Source organism: Monodon monoceros, unplaced genomic scaffold (genome assembly GCF_005190385.1).
Source record: "Monodon monoceros isolate NGI ecotype Baffin Bay Population unplaced genomic scaffold, NGI_Narwhal_1 Super_Scaffold_14, whole genome shotgun sequence".
NCBI classification, from domain to species: Eukaryota; Metazoa; Chordata; class Mammalia; order Artiodactyla; family Monodontidae; genus Monodon; species Monodon monoceros.
The window spans coordinates 76,113,697-76,130,992 of NW_021703770.1; the positions used below are offsets into that span (position 1 = coordinate 76,113,697).

Consider the following 17,296-nt stretch of genomic DNA (forward strand, 5'->3'; position numbering starts at 1 on the left):
TCACCAGTGCGCTCTGATACCTGAGACAAACCTGCCTTCTCAGTCTATTCTATTACCATGAGTTCACATGTGAAGTAGCCTCCCTTCATGCACTCTTCCAAAGACAGCCTGCTGTTCCCATTGGGAAAACTATAAAGAAAACCACGGAGGAAACCAGAGGACTGCAGTGATCTTGGGGGGACGGGGCGTCACCAGGAGGAGCACGCTGGGGGTGATGCCTGGACACCCAGCACATTTTGTTCCTTGAATTTGGTGGTGGCTTCATGGGTGGCCCTACAGTCGTTCACTGCACTCTGCAACTGGGGATCGCCCATACGTCTGTCGTGTTTCCCCATAAAGAACCGTAAAGAAGGAGACAGGTGTGCACACACTGATGTCTGTTGCTGCGAAGAGGCAGAAACTGGAAAGGGACACCCTTAAAGATACCAAAGGGAAAAGCAACCATTCTTCTCTGTTTACAGACATGCCTACGTTCATGAGAAAGATGTGGAGTGAACACCAGTGGAGAGGGGAGTATTAAATTCCCTTTACTCTCTGTGTGACTTATTTTTACAGCAGCAACCAGTGAAAGCAGCGGCTGTACTACGACCTCCCTTGCACATAATGCTGAAATGCCTGATCTGAGGCTGCTCACAACATGCAGTCCCGGTCCAGGTCCAGGGGCCTTCGGGACCATCCTCTCCACTGTCAGTGATTCTAGGGAGAGGAGCAAATTCTCTTGCTTTTAAAAAAAAAAACAGTAATGAAAATGATCTTTCTTAAAAGTCATATTTTCATTAATAAGTGTCTAAGTAAACAGAAAAGAAAAATGCCAAACTGGACCTGAGGCCCCCAGTGTCATTATTTCCAACGGATCTGATGCTCCTCCTGGCCACTCAAGATAATTCCAGCATAGACGGCTCGCTGCTGTTGTTTAACAAAAACAATGGAAAACACCAAGAATCTAACATCAACACCCCTGACAAGAAATGGTCAGATTTCTGATTTGAGGGCCGGGGATTATGACTATAAAGCAAATGGGAAATTTACAGAAATGAATTCCCCTAAAACTGCAAGTAATTACGTGTAGGCTGTAGCACCAAAGATGCAGGCGCTGGACTCTGATGGACCGGGCTCCAGGCCCACCTCACAGACGTGCAGCCAAGTTATTACTTAGTTTCAGGAGCCTGAGGGTCTTTATTTAACAACACAATAATTTGTTTTTCAATAAAGACTAATTTATTTTGTCCTGAATTTGGTGGTGGCATCACGGGTGATGCCTGTAGTGAACGATGCCACCACCTAATCTGCCATCTAGTTGGAGAGTTGAAGGAAAGGAAAGAGGGGCTACAGTGACAGTGAAACTTCTTTTCTTTCCACTTCCGTGTCCCACATGAAAAGACAGGATTTCACTGGCAAACTTACAAAGATTTAAGAGTATTCTACCTATGATAAAAATGCATAAGATTCTGCAAATTTGAGAAGGCACTTAATGAAAGCATAATTAAGTATTTGCACTTCATATGTGAGATTAACAAGGAACACCCCACCTAGCTTCTGAATCACATGACCCAGGGCCCTCACAATAACGCTACTGCCACAGGCTTTTACCCTGAGAGAGGGAGAGAAAGAACCTTACTGATGTGTGCAATGTTCAGAGCTGCAATCAGTCCTCAATGCTTACTTTCCAACCACGTGGCCCTAGGAGCTGGCTGGGGGCTGGGTGGCCCGACACACCACCTCCCAATTTTGAACAGAATAGCTCCACGTTGGTTTGTTATTAACACGGAGCTTCCTCTTTGGATTCTATTTTTTTTAAGTTCAAAAGTTTTAAAACTACTGGTCCCCTACTGGTAGGTAATTATGATTTTTGTGAGAACAGTGCAGGGAGAGGGGGAGTATTGAGATTTGTAAGAGAAGGAATGAATGAAAAAGCAAAAAAAAAAAAAAAAATCCTGCCCATTTGCTGAATTCCAGACTTACCAGTGCTGCCAGGTAAATCCACCAGATAAATTACTAACCTGGAGGGACGGGGGCAGTTGCTTTTATGTTCTTGTATCAGCAGATCTTCCTTCTGGTTTCTTTGATCCCTGTTTTAACTAAATCTCTCTGTACTTTTTAACTCCACTGGCTTCATTACCCATTCTCTCCCATTATTATCAGATAATTGACAAGGCCAGCAATTTCCAACTGGATTTATTTTCTTTCCTGGAAAAAAATGGAACACTCCCAACTTCTAGTTATAGTTCTTCTAAGTTACTCATCTTTCTCTTCCTGTTTTATTTGTAAAAACAAGACAAGAAAGACTTACATCAATGTTGGCCAGAGTTTTACTTTTCAGTTAATTAGAAAAGAGAAACAGAGGAGGAGGAGGAGGGAGGGAAGAACCACTACTTCTGCATGTTTTAGGGTGTGCAGGGCAGCTTCCGCTTGTGAGCTCATCAAACCACCCAACCCCCGGGGGAGGCAGAGCTACTCGTCATGCTGACCACTGAGGGTCAAGATGCGACTCAGGGGCAGTGGTTCCAAGGCCCCCACCTTCCCTTCTGATGCCTCCGTTCAGTGACCAGCGACGCTCCCTCCAGAAGCTTTGGGTTTGCTTCTGAACAGCAAGTCCCCTCGCGTCAGCCAGGCCGACACAGCCAAATCACCCCAAGTGAACTGGGTTCTACTCTGTCCCCCAGTCTCTGGGGGAAGGTGGTGGAGCAAGGGGGTAGCCCTGAGCCACTTCTGAGATTGCTACTGAAAGAATTCTTATATGGCCAAGAACTACTGGCACAGTTTGCTTTGGTTCAGACTTCATTTCTTAGTCAGGTATTTACTGAATGCTCTATTAACTGCTACGGAGGACACGAGGACACCAGGCTTATTAACACTTGGCTCCAGCATGACAGTCTATTTTTGGTCAGAAGATAACAGGAATGAACTTATGGGTGGGAACGTGCTCTTCCATGGGTGTCTGCCTAGCAACCAGATGAACCTACAAGTCACACCCTGAAGGCCTTCTCGGCGAAGCCCCACCCACTCCAGCAAAAATCTTCTTAGACTGTCAGTGCTTCCCCACTGGAAAGTCAGACTGAACTGTGAGTTCATCCCTGCGTCCACACCCAGGTGCTGTGTTAACGAATGACTGATGGAGAGAGACATGCAAGGACCAGTCAGAGCAGAACTTCTTTACCTAACTGAGGACAGGGTGAATTTATTTTTGCTGGATAGTTTTTGAAACACTATTAGGTCAGTAATCTTGACAACAGTTAACGCTTGGCCTACACAGCTCAAAGGTCTCTTTCAGGAGGTCTGCGGTTCTCTCCCCTCCTCTTCCTGTGATCAACCTGGTGGGTGTGTCAGGCCTTTTGTTATCTGCTGGTTTTCCCCTTTGTCAATGTCTCTATCACTGATTAGGTAGATAGATATACAATAGTTTTCTTAAGGATTGTTCATTGAACAATAAAGGTAATGACTGATTTAGAGGGGTGCCCATTTTACTAAAGGTATGTCCTAATTTCCCCAAAATAACCCTTATGGTTAAGGTTAAATAATCGGCATTTGCTTTCTGAGCCCCTATTCCCTAGTTGGGTCTTTTTGAGATATGTGAAATTATGCCCAGATGTTTCATTTAGAAACTATTCTTCTCCAACTGGACTTATGAAACATTTGTAGTTGTTTTTATAACTCAGTGTAAACACTTTTTAGGCAGTCAGTTCATCCCCCCCCCTTTAAGGACTGAGGTGAAATTCACGCAACATAAAATTAACCATTTTGAAGTGCACAGTTCAGCGGCATTTAGCACATGCACAGTGCTGTCTAGCCCCAGAATGTCGCCATCACCCCATCAGACCCTGTGCCCGTCAGCGGTCACTCCCTGCTCCCCTCCTCCTGGCCACCACCAACCTGCGTCCTGTCACCATGGGCTTGTCTGTTCTGTTCGTTTCATATAAACGGGATCCTACAATGTGTGGCCTTTTGTGTGGGCTTCTTTCACTCAGTACCATGTTTCACACGGGTCAGTGCTTAGTTCTTTTCGGGCAGTTCTTTGAGCATCATTGGTTTCAGGATTTAGTACATTCTCTTTCGGTGACATTTTACTCTCCTGCCATTAACTTGGGTGGTGAACCTACCGGCAACAATTTTATTTTTCAAAATGATGAAAGAATTCTTAAGTATGTCCCCTTAAAAGAGGATTTCCAACCACAGCAATGAGCAAAAAGATTCTGGACCTCAAACTCCAAGGGAATTCTGTCTCTTTAAGAGGCAGCCTTTCTAAAGAGGGGAAATCAAAGGAAGGAAATTGCCACTGAAGTTTCTTCCCCAGGAGAGCTCTCACCACGGCTTATTTCCTGTTAGAGGAGCAACTGAGATGATCCCTCCACAACGACCCTAACCCACACGCATCGACTTGTGCTGGACGATCCCTAAAAACTCCCTCTGCTGCACCTCCATGCACGTGGGTCACACAGGGTCTCCCAGGAGACCAACGCCCTGGTGCCCAAAGTCACAGTGGAGCCTGACCTCTGACCAGTCACCCTCACCAGTCACCCTCACCTGATCCAGGCCCTCCTCCATAAGATGGGATCCCATCCTGGATAAAGTGCTTTCACAACAACCTCAGGCATTACCCCCTAGACTTATTAGTGAGGAAGACCCAGGGTCTTGAGTCCAAGGTGCACAAAAGGCGTGGTCCTCACCCTGCACTGGACACTGGTCTTGGGACCAACTTAGTCTCTATTCTTCCCACTAAAATTGAGCACCAATAATTACTGCTCAGAAAGTACAAGTGTACACATTCAAATCTCGTTGAGGAGAATCTAAGATGAACCCAAGCAAACAACGAATGTGCATTCCACAAATACTTATTATGAGCCTCTCGAGTGCCAGGAATTGAGCCACATACAGGAAAGACAATGGTGAGCGAGAAACAGAGCCTTATGATGGGCAGGCCAGCCTCAGACACTGGCCACGAGGCGTCCTAATCCACGGTCTACACCATGCAGAGGGGCAAGACCAGGTCTGCATGTCAAGAAGCCGCTGGGACTCAGAGCTGAGCAGCTGGGACACAGCACAGGCCAGCTGGGGGAGCCATCCCAGGGCTCCTCAGACCACTGTTAACGCTTGCGTATTATTGCTAAAATGTCACTCAAGTTTACATGACAGTATACCCCTCTGGTGGGACACAAGTCCTGAGAATCCCACACAGCCCTGAGCACTGGACCCAAAGCAGCGGCTGCAAGAGACAAAGGCGCCACCCGGAGAACGGGAGAGTGCTCTGCCCCTCCCCCCGCCCCCCCCAACCCCAGGCCAGACCAACAGCCCTAAGGGCAGTGGGCTGGGGAGCAGCATGGGGGCTTCGAGGGCCTTCTGTTTCCTGACCATGGGGTTAGTTTGTGATCATGCTAACTAAGCCTGGCTTCTAACTTAAAGTTTATCAGTACTTAATCTGTTACCTTTAAAACAAAAGCTGGCATTTAAACAGTAACTATTAATCTGACCATTCTCTGAAATACACCCCCCTCAACGTGCCCAACCCCTCACTCTATCCTCAAAGCTGACCAGATGGACCCGCTCCAGGGGGTGAGTGGACGGCTAGATCAGGGGGCGTGTCCTCCCGCCCTCTTGTCCTCAGCCCCAGGCCCCTCCCGTTCTCTCCAGGGTTCCCAAATCTGAACCTGCCCTCTGAGCCGGGCAAAGTGGCTGCTCTGTAACTGGCACTCTCCGGTTGGTGTCTCTCGGGACCTCCTCCTGGCTCTCCTGCTGGTCCATGAGCTCTGGGAGAAAGGGGCTATTTTACACTCCTGGCATCACCACAGCTCCCAGGAGAGCGCCACCCACCCCCCTGGCCCCTGAAACTACTGGAAGTTAAAAACCAGTGGTGATGCGTTCTTCCTTCTCCTGCCCTCAACTGCTGCAGAAGTTTCCAAATCTGCACCCCTGCCCAATCCCTCCTTCTATTTCAAATCTATTAAAAGTACAAGAGTAGAATAATCTTAACTCTATTTTCATTTTTATTACCTCTTCTTTTCTTCTCTCAAAAACTCCTAGGGGCCCTAATTTTCTCTTGGATCAATGCAGAATCCCTAATAATAGGATTTAAGGCTTTGTCTAGCTGACTTTTTATTTCAGTATACTGTGGTTTCAGATAAATCCCAAAAATCTAGCACAGCAGCAACCAGCCAGGGGCATAGCACAAAGAGGTCCTAAATATTTAATGAATAAATGACTGAATTATACTTTCTTCTAATCCTACTTTTATGTCTTCACAGATAACATCTTACCAATTTGAGGAAAAGACCAGCCATTTAAGGCCCCATCACTTAAAGCAACAACCGCCCAGGATCCCTGGGCAGGTCTAATCTCCAGTTCAAAAGGAGGCAATTCATGGTCAAAGATCTTGTTAGTTGCTTCCCTGTCATTCTCAGCACTCAGACAGACCCCTCTGTATACGGTGAGTGCTGACTAAATGCTCTGCAACAGTCTTCTCCAGTATGTTACTCTTAAAGAGATATAAATAAAATAGTCACTTATACATTAATAATGTATTTTAGACAGATTAGTGGCTTTTGTTTTAACAAGTAGGAACATTAAGTATTAGCAGGACTTTGAATTGAAAGAGGTTCCTCTCCCCCGCCAAAAATATGCTAACTATATTTTCCATACTTATAGGATTAAGATGTTTCAGAAAATTTCTTTTTTCCCTCAGTATTACCCTATCACATAAAAATAAGAGCACATAATAATCAGCAATAAAAAGATAAAGCTCATACACAGAACTAAGACACCAAAGTAAAGTGAGTTTTCAGCCTGTCTGACCTCTAAACTGTTGCAGAGGCCACCTGGGAGGACAAAGGTCAGGGGACACGCCTCAGCCCCTGGACAAACAGCCTGGAGTCCTCCAAGGACGCAGAGAGCCAGGGAGAGGCACATGCCTCAGCAGTGTTGTTTTAAAATGGTCTTTTCCTTTACGTCCAGGGTATTTTTCTGACTCTTCTCACCCTAACGAGTCAGTATGGACACACAACTCCAAAAAGCGGTCAGAGAAATGCGACAGACATGACAGCTGTTTTCCTGCAGCTCTTCCCAAGGCGGCAGGTGAACAGGGTGGGACGCCCTGCACAGGCCCAGCCCCAAGGCCGCCAGTCCACCCAAAGCGCCACAGGGAGCAGTGACTTCCGTCACTGTGACTGTGGACCAGATGAGACCGGGGAGCTAAGATTTCAAAGCCTCCACGATCAGCCCAAACGTAAAACTATCTTCCAACTGGCAAAAAATAATTTTCTATATTAGATATTGGAATTATATAATTATAATTAATCATTTTAGCTTGAATTCTGGGAACTAAGTGTATTTTGTTAAGGTTTATCAGAAATATATTTTGTTAAGGTTTATGAGAGTTGCTATGAAACACAATAATTGGGGGGGAAGAGACAATTTGTGTTTACTGGGCCGTGGATGGATGACTGACAGTGGATGATGTCACTAATAGGCAATTATAACATTCAGCATTCCAAAACTATTTAATAATTTGTTTTGAAGAAATACAGCTTCCAAAAGAACAAAAAGACAATCTTAATATTTATTTGGATAGTTGCATGCTAAAATAAACACATAGGATAAAGAAATTAATTCCAACCTAAAAAAGTATCCAATACTTAGTCAAATTTTAGTCCAACTTAAAAATGGATGGGTTCCAAAAGTCTGTTAATGAATTATTCAGAATAGTCAGTGCATTTCCCGTGGAAAAAACACTTCCTATGGCAATGTTGTAGACAGTAGCAAGGCTTCCAGTGTAACCCACAAAAACCAGATTAAACATTAGGTACACATATGGCTGTATAGCATCACGGTAGCAAAGCATGTGCTTTATAGAGCAAAGCCCCTGGACCCCTCCTGGCTCTGTCAGTCCCCAGGAGTATTTCCCTGGAGTTGGGTCCCCCAGTCACCAGCAGGAAGTACGTCCCCAGGAGTGGACTCCTCTGGCCTGCAGGACACCAGGACACGTGCCAGCTGGAGGGGCTCCACTGAGGCGCCCGAGATGGGGAGCTCCAGTACCCCGGCGTGCTCAGGTGCGAGGCTGGTGCCGAATGTATGTCAGGGAGGTCTACACGGCCCCGGTGGGGTTAATGCCGTCAGGCCAACGCCAGAGCAGCACCTCACTTACCACCACTACACACGGTCTTTCCAGATGCCTGTGATTCTGAAACTGAGGACTACATGGGGTTCAGCCTTCGAAACGATAAGGTTCATGTGACCCACTTAAGCTTTCCAAATATCTGGGCAGCTCCCTCCCTAATCCATAAGGCAATTACACTGTAACACAGCCTCCCTTCTGTAAGCAAAAGGAAGCATTTGTTACCAGCCGAGTGTACATGAATCAATGCGGGGCTCACAGGGGGTCTGTCCTTCAGGAAAACAGGGTCCTGGGTGGAGCCGCCACTCAGCGGCACGTGAGAGACAGATGTGGCACAGGGCGAGGGCGGGGCCGGGGAAAGCGGCTGCTAGTCACGAGACACGCGGCGGCGCTCACAGTTTGGACGGAGCATGGCCCGGAAGGGCCGGTATGCAGACCACTGGACTAGGAGCAGCGCATACGCCCCACGCCCAACGGCGCCTCCCAACGGCGCCTCCCAACGGCTCCTCCCAACGGCTCCTCCCTCCCGCACTGTTACAAGCTCAGACGTTGCTCTAAGTAAGACAGTAGCATTAAGACAGCTAAAATTACACACTGCTTGAGGAAAGAGGCTATGATGAGAGAAACCCAAATTCACCGTTTACACATTCTCTATATGACTGGATCGTTCCACCGAAAAGGTTTCTTCTGCTTCCTAATTCATAGATTAAGATGCTCACTGGAATGGAACAACCCACGCTGGGGCCAGATCTATGTACCACCGCCACCCAAAACATCTAGCGCGAGGAGCCACGAAACGTGACAGAAAATAAGCTTTCTTGCTATGGAAAGCAAAAAACGTGACAAATTAAGACTTTTGCTTAACGCTTATAAAGTGCCTTTTCACTCAATTATATTTTCACTTACATAAACGGACTCATGCAAAGCTGCCTTATTACTACAGATAAGGAAAAAGAAAGAAAAAACTTTAAAATACATATATATGACATTTTTAATCCTAATTTTAATAAAATTGTGAATCACTAAACCTGCATAATTATTTTTGTTGTCAATGATAATTTTTCTTCCATAAGTACTTTATGGGCTCCACCCAACTCGTGGCCTTGTCTTAGAGGCAGACTCTAGGATCCTAGTTTATTGTCTTTAAAAATGAAATTACAGATGTTACTGTAGCAAACTGGATGCTACTGTGGTGTCCTCACCTTCCTCTGGTGACCTTTTGCAGAACCTTCATTCCCGCCAGCCTGCAGGACTTGCCCTCCAACTCCCTGTCCTTCAGGACGGCGCCCTCCGAGTGCACCTCACTGAAGAGTCCGAGGGCATCTTGCACGAGAAGGCAGACTCTACAAAAAAGGATCCACATTTGCTCTTTTAGGAGACAGTTTTTGATTCAGTACAGAGACCAGAATTTCCTTCTCCTTCACTAGAAATCCACTGTAGATCCACCGTAGAAATCTACTTCCATTTAAAACATTTCAAATTATGTTTTATCAAACACTAATAGTCAAAGATATTAATAGGTATTCCTTGAAAATTATCACCAAAATGTTGCTAGCAATAACTTTTCTAAAATTTACTTCATCAGATCTATGGAGAAAAAAATACATTGAAATCACATACAATTATTACTATGGTCAATTCTTCTTGCAATACGATATTTTATACCCAAGAACACCAGGAAATATCCCTGACTGCTCGCGTGATGCCCATATGGTTTTAGTCTGTTCCGGAGCGATATGTAGCAGGTGGTACCCAGAAGAATGTCCTATCTATCTTAAATAAATTAGTCTTAACATTTCCATATGTGTGACATTATTTAATATGTTGTAGCTATAAGGCATTTATATAGTACAAACTCATTTCTCATGGTGGACTGGAAAAAGAAAATTTTACACAAAGAGTAGGGTTCTGTGGCTTATAATTAGGTCTGGATCAAACAAGTGAAAAGCTAGAATACTTCAAAATGAAGATGAACAACGGTGGCCTTTGGATTTTACAAAAATGAGGAGCTGAGTTGCCTAAAGTAGAAAAATTAATGTTCAATCCTACTGACTTAACCTTAGGATTTAAAGGTCAAAAAGAAAGTGGGATGTAAGTTATTTGTTTCTTCCAGAATTCTGAATATTGTCCCACTGCCTTCTAGTCTTCCACTGTTTCTAACGAGAAGTCCCTTGTTACACGAGGAGTCACTTTTCACTTGCTGCTTTCAAGACTTTATCTTTGGCTTTCAACGTTTTGACTATGACGCATTTGGGTATGTCTCTTTTTAGGTTTATCCTACTACAAGTTCATAGAGTTTCTTGGATATGTAAAGTTTTCCAGTCCAATTTGAGCCATCTTCAGCCATTATTACTCCAAATATCTTTTCTGTTCCCTCCCCCACTCCCCTGCCCTTCTGGCGCTCCCATTACATGTGCATTGGTGCACTTAATGGTGTTCCACATTTCTGAGGTTCTTCATTCTTTTCTCCCCTTAGAATATTTATTTGTCATTTGTGAGATTTCCATAATAGTGCAGAGATAATCATGGTATGTTTTAATTCTTCATAAAGACTAAGTTATTAAAAAGTCTTCACAAGCATTTTTTTAATTGCTAAAATACTCTGCAGTCATCAATTTGAGATTAAGTTTTAACATCCTATTGAAATTACAATCCTCTTTTCTTGGGGAAGAGTTTTAAGTTTGACAAAGGGCTTACAAATGTGTAATGCTTCCCAAATCTGCATGTCATGTGCACAGGGGCTATGCTACTCTCTGTATGTTCCAATTTTGGTGTAAGTGCTGTCAAAGTGAGCACTTTTCATTCTGTCTCTCCTTCGGGCTGCACTAGCTCCATTATTCTAGATCCAAGTCCATGGATTCTTTCTTCTTCCAGCTCACATCTACTGTTGAGCCTATCTAGTGAATTTTTCATATCAGTTATTATACTTTCCAACTCCAGAGCTTCCATTTGGTTCTTTCCAGTTTGTGTCTTTTTACTGATATCCTCCTTTTGATTGGACTCTGTCATCTACACACTGTAATCTGGAGACATGGTTCCCTCTGCTCTCTGAACGTATTTACAATGGCTGTTTTAAAATCTCTGCTAAGCCCAACAAGTGGGCCCTTCAAAAGCGGCTTCTATCATCTGCTTTTTCCCTCATGTATGGGTCCTGCTTCCCTGTTTCTCTGCAAACCTTGCAACTTTTGGTTGACAACTGGGCGTGCTGGATAGTAAATTGCGGCAACTCTGGATCCTTGACTCCTCTCCGCCAAGGGTTGATGATGTAGTTTACTCACTTGCTCAGTGACCTGTCTGAACAGCTCTTCCCTGCAGGCTCTGATGGTCCTGCTCAGACTGTCTTCTTGTTTTTATCTTTTCACACGGCTACCCAGAGGCTGTCCCTAGGTCAGCGAAGCCATTTATTAGTGAAAGGTTGTGCTTGAGCATCCTTAGCCAGTCAGACTTTTAATCTTTACCACTGGACATGTGTGTCTTGGAGGTTGATCTCATAGTTCAAGGAGTGCAGGTTTTTGCCCTCATCCCTCTCCTTTGGCCAGAGCTCATATTTCCCCTCCCTAATCACACCTGTGAAGATGTGGCCTTGGGCAGGTCAGACAGCCAGACCTGTGTGTGATTTTAAAGTCTGGCTTCCCAGAGTTGCCCCTGGTTCAAAGCAGCCAACTGTTCATCTAGTGTGGTTGGAGGTGGTCCTGAGGCCCTTCAGGGAAGTGAGGCTCGTACCCCAACCTTCCCATGGGGGCCGTCAGTGCTCCTGAGAGCACACCCTTCCTGTCTCTCAAGTCTGACTGTGATTCCAGGAGGGCTCTTGGTGGTCTCTTTTCCCTGATTCTCTCTGCTAACTTTTCATTGCTCTGTCCTTTGCTTGTTGATAAAGAGTCAGGAAATTACAAGCACTCTCTGAACCTCTCTCCACCAAGATCCTCATTGTTTTCAACAACACTCTTGGGCATGGAATTCTCCCGCCATCTCATGCAGCCCTACAGAGCTCTTCTTCTTCACCATAACCTGTCTCCCTCTGGGCAGTGCCCCCTTTGCCTGGACTGACACCTCTGCTCTAGAGTGAGTGCTGAGGGTGGGGGTGGTGGCGCTGGTCTTCTAGGCTAGCCTCTCTGCGTGGTGCATCTACCCTGTGGCGGGCTGGGGTAGGACAACTGGGCCAGTATTCTTGGCCCACCACACTTGGGGTTGAGCTTCTGCAACAGGGGCCTGAGGATAAGGGATGCTAGTGGGCAGCCCTCCTAGAGTGAAATGTGCCCTGGACTGGGAGTTGAGGGGAGGGGGTTGTCTTCTTGACTGCACTCCCTGGAGTAAAGCCTCAGAGTAGCAGTGGCTGCGGGGGGGGGCAGTCAGGGCTCAAGGGCCACAGACTCACTGTTCTTAGTGAGATTTATCAGATTTTCTTGGTTCCACTAAAGGAATGTTTCCCCATTTGCTGTATGCCCTTAGGACAACTTCCAGAGGCTTCACATGATTGTTTTTTACAGCTTTCTCCAGTTGAAACTCTGCGAAGGGGGGAATCCACTGTGTAAGTAGAGATCCTCTGGATAGTTAGCATGCGCCGTGTAAGAAAATATAATGGCTCTATAGCCATTATTTACAGGTTCTGAGAGTATCTGGAAACTCTCTGAGTTTGTAGACTTACGTGTGAGTTGTTCTTTTTTTCTTAAAAGACATCTTGATTTGCTTGAACACAAGAAATGAGCCAAATACAAAATTACTGGGTCAGACACAGAAGCGCTTGATGTAGCGAGGTCTAGAGGGCTGCAGAGCCTCAAAATCAGTGTCACAAGATTTTGAGTAACCGTGGCACATACGGGGTTGTCAATGTACCCCAAACAGTGCCCTGGCCTTAGGGGTGTCTATTTATGTGCTAAACACAGCAGGACTGCTGTGGGCCCAGGCCCGTGCAGGTGCCCTCTGAACCTCCCTAGGGAAAGGCCTGGCACAGGTAAACACACAATCACAGGCTGTGGGATTACAGGAGGGAAATAACAGAGAGCCTGTGAGAAAGCACTGGGGTGGAATGGCCTGGCCAGGTGGTTAGGGAAGGCTCCTTACAAGAGGTGATCTTTAAGCTGTGTCCTGAAGAAAGAGAAGCCCACCCTGCACAGGGCTGAAAGAAGCACACTTAGAGGAGAGAGCACAGCACACACAGAACCTGGGATGGCAACGAGCCTTTCCATGTTTGAGAAGTTGAAAGAAGGCTGGAAAATAATACAAAAGAAAGAAAAAGAAGACAGGGGGAAAGTGGTAATAAGGGGGAAGACTATGTACTATGTGGGTATTTCCATGCATTGCTCCTGATTTAAAATCAAAGTTATGTTTATGAAAAATTAAAAACTCGAGGCACTTGTAAAGGGGCGGGATGGGGAACGGGGAGGAGGCAAGGGCATCTCCCTGGAGGGGCGCCTCTGCTGTGCGCAAAGGCCCGTGCCGGGGGCTCCCTGGGCCCAGGTGGTGAACCGCTGGCCTGGTCCAGCCAGCACCCCCGCCTCCCGCCACGGGCGAGTCATGGGGGACACTAACAGGCGTTAGACCAAATGCTCCGTTTCAGAGATACAACCGCTGGCACAGGCAGGAGGCTGGCTTGAACCGTGCACTTTCAGAGCCTCGGCGGTCCGCGTGTGAGTTCGCTGCCCTAATCGATGGAAACAGGGGGCCTGCAAAGTGCTATTCACAGGCTGAGCTCCACTGGCTCATGTGTTTAGTTTATAAAGTGTTAAATTTTTTTTTAAAAATTAGCAGCAAATATTAAAAATTAAGGGATTTTATATAAAATTCGTTTCCTGTTTTCCTAAGAAGCCTGCGGCTCTGGCAGTACTAGGTGGCCGACACTCATCGTCAGGCACCAGCCTGTCCGGTCATCATGTGGCCCCACCCGCCCCCCAGCCGTCACGTGAGTGCGTCCCGTTGGCCTCGGTCAGCAGGAGGGCCTGCGTGAGGGCAACATCTCAGGGCAGAGACTGAAGCACACAGTCTTGGGGGATGGACGAGGGACCGGAAGAGTCTACACTGGCCTAAGATTTCTTAAGAGGTGAGTGGAGTGGAGAATGAAGCGCAGCCCCGGGTGTGGGCAGCCCAGACGTGGGTCTCATTTCAGAGCGGAGGAGCCAGGGAATCCAGACCAGCCAAGCGACTTGAGCCGGGAGGTCACGGACAGAGCTGACCGACACGGGCCCGGGGGAGGACAGGGCTCGCCGCAGGGCACGGAGGGCTGGGCCTGCTCCTGCCCCAGCACCAGCCAGCTCCTGGCTGCCCATCCCGGTCGACACCGGGGGCCGGCTCTGGACGCCACGTCAGTTACCTCGTCTGCGCCAGGTCAGACGGTTCCAGTTCCACACGGGAGGCGCTCGGGCCCCGCCCTGAGGTAGCAGAGTGGCCGAGCCCAGCAGGACACGCAGCCGACACGAGCACTGCCCCTAAGTATCCCTGAAATACTGGATGAGCTGCAGCCTAGCCACATGGAGAGGAGGAGACCCGACATTTTAAGATCACGTCAGGGGTCGGCGCTCACAAGATGGGGTCTCGGCTCTGGGAAGCAGGCTGGGTGCGTCCGTTCGCCCTCCGGCCAGGATGCCAAGGATCCCCAGCAACTCCACACCCCGGGCTGCTGGCGACGGGCAACCTCGGGCTCTGGCTGCAGGTGACTTTCCGCACATACTGAGCCCTGGTGCCGGGAATCCCACGCCTCGCCTGCCAGGGACACTGCTGTCTTCAGAAGTGGTCAGCTTAGATAAACGCTAGACCAGCACAGAGAGAACGTCTCCAGGGAGGAAGGGGGATATCCGTGGTTAAGAGTAAGAGCCTCAGAACTACTTCGCTCCCTGAGATAGAGTTCGCCGCTCAAACCTCTCGCAGTAACAGTCTGGCACGCGAACACCACTTATTTCAGATCAATGTTCCACCCACGCCTAAAACACTGACCGTCACCAAATAAAACCCCTCACCCATGTTCATGGTTTTCGGCACATGGTGCTGGGCGGCAGCGGCCTGGGAGGGGCTGCCCCCAGCTCTGCACGTGGCCAGCTGCTGGGAGCTTCGGCTCTGGAACCCTTAAATCCAGGCAACTTTATCTGCTCGGCACCTAGCAAAGAGCCTGCACCTAATCTGCGCTCAGCGTCGTGCTTTCCTTCACCCACCAGGCAAATCCACTTCGTTACAAACACACTTAATCGACAAGAAGGTGGTTTTTTCCCGTCACATCACTTGTCAGCTCTCCCGAGCCCGTAGGAGGTGTGTGCACCTCTGTAAAAGGGCTGATCTCCTGCGTGAAGGGGCTCAGAGGAACGTGCTCGAAGCAGCAGAGGGCCCACCGCCACAGACGTGACGTCGTCACTCCTGAGACCAGCTTGTGATCCGCCTCGTGGTGCCGTCCTCACCACCCAGCTCCCCAGTTTCACGGTAAGTAAAGCTCCTCTCTGGGTAAAGCGATGGAGAATCACCAACACCTCGCGTGGCCCCAGAGCCCACGGCTGCAGCGCCTCGACTCCGTGCATTTCTGAGCCACGAGGGTGAGGCTGGAAGAACTGACTAAAACTGACGCCAAGTGAAGCCACACTCCACAGCACATGCCCAGCAGCATAAAACAATACAGATAAAAGAGGTGCACGGTTCCATCCGGCCAGGCCACATCACGATGCAAGTATAAAGTCCATCGTGCAGTTAATGTTTATCTTTAAGAATGCTTCCTTCCTTCTCTTACCAGCTGAACGCCTCATCATGCTAATTAAAGAACATTTTAAAAATTCTAAAAATGCATGTATTGTTAGGCTGTGAAAGTACCAGAACAAAGCACAAGAAATAAGGAAAACAAAACTGTTGATTCACAGAGGGGGTTTTAGTGAGACGATAATCCCTCTTTGAAGCTTTAAATGCCCCTCCCCAACTTTTCAAAAATATTTACTTTCCCTCCTTTCATTCATTGGCTCAATATCATAGATATATAAATTAAGAAAAGCAAGAAAGAAGCAGCGAACATGGGTATGTGTGTGCATGTGTGTCTGTGAACGCTTGTGTTCCGAGAGAGAAGCAGGCGAAGTGACATGTGGGATGTTTACACGAGTCGTGGAAGCAGTTCTGAGCAGTCCACCAAGAATTCCCGGAATCAGAGTCAGGCCTGGCTGTTTTATTCTAGGTCAGTGTCAACCGAAGCAGCCTCTGAAGATCAACAAGGATCTTTCTCTCCATGTTATAAGCCCTTACTAAGCCCTAATCTAAGGAAGAAACAGAAGAAATTCGAGGATGAAGTGAGAAAAAGAAGCAGGAGAGAGAGAAAGGGGAAGAGAGGCTGGGAGGGGAGCTTGGACCTGACCCCGAAAGGGAGGAGAGGGCGAAGAGCAGGGTGCGCGGAGGGGGCAGGGCCTTTCCCAGCTCCAAGCCGCGCGCAGACGGGAAACCAGATACAGCAGGACACTGTGTCCTCCTGAAAAACAAGCAGACCACGCTCCTAAAGTAAACAGCTAATCCTGCTGTTTATCTTTCTAACATGAGATGTTAGCAGGATGATCTCTACTGCACAGAAATGGGGTTTTTATTCATTAAAAAAAATCATATTTTCTCTTTGCTAAAATAAAAGCGTGACACGGAAACTTTCTAATACCAGTGAACAAGGAGTTAACAGTCGTTCTTTGCTAAAACTAACTTAACTAAAGGATGGCAAGAAGCCTGAGAAAGGCCTTTTCCACACTTACACTTCCTCTTTATTTTTGGAAAATACTGCATTGCTGAAATTAACCAAACAACAAACCCTGCTGCAAGCGTGGTCTTTTAAGGAGGACACAAATAATGTGCACATAACTGTGGCGTCCTGCACTTGGACTGTGGTTTTACCACTCCCGGAGATGAGACTTGACTGGGACGAGACAAGTCAGAAGAGGACGTTTTATACATTCATACAAGTTTGCCTCCAGAACAAGTTTTCAAAGATACATAGCTACTCTTACACATTTTTGTTAATTGAAATTTCGACGGAGGGAAGTGTAGATTCACGTGCAGGTGTGAGACCCTCACACACTCTGCCCCTTTCCCCCTGTGGCACACTGTGCCCTGACTGACACAGTAAGACATCACACCAGACACCTCACAGCTGCAAGCACCACCTGGTTCAGGTCTCACCCACCCCACTGGTGCGTGTGTGTGTGTGCGTGTGTGTGTGTGTGTGTGTGTGTGTGTGTGTGTGTGTGTGTGTGTGTG

At 47.3% G+C, this 17,296-nt stretch overlaps 1 protein-coding gene and 1 pseudogene across 12 annotated transcripts in view; both read right to left on the bottom strand.

Moving 5' to 3' along the window:
- SPIDR (scaffold protein involved in DNA repair) overlaps positions 1 to 17,296 on the bottom strand; it is a 384,011-nt gene that overhangs the window by 62,921 nt on the left and 303,794 nt on the right. For 11 of the 12 annotated variants that reach the window (XR_003793585.1, XR_003793584.1, XM_029223062.1 and 8 more), the window contains one exon: positions 9,304 to 9,444. The exons of the other annotated variant lie outside the window; for it this stretch is intronic. Coding sequence is in view for 9 of the 11 variants with exons in the window: in XM_029223062.1 (XP_029078895.1) it covers positions 9,304 to 9,444 (141 nt within the window). In the remaining 2 variants the exon portion in view is untranslated. The remainder of the gene's footprint in view (positions 1 to 9,303; positions 9,445 to 17,296) is intronic. 12 annotated transcript variants of the gene reach the window in all.
- LOC114895730 lies at positions 10,797 to 10,897 on the bottom strand (annotated as a pseudogene).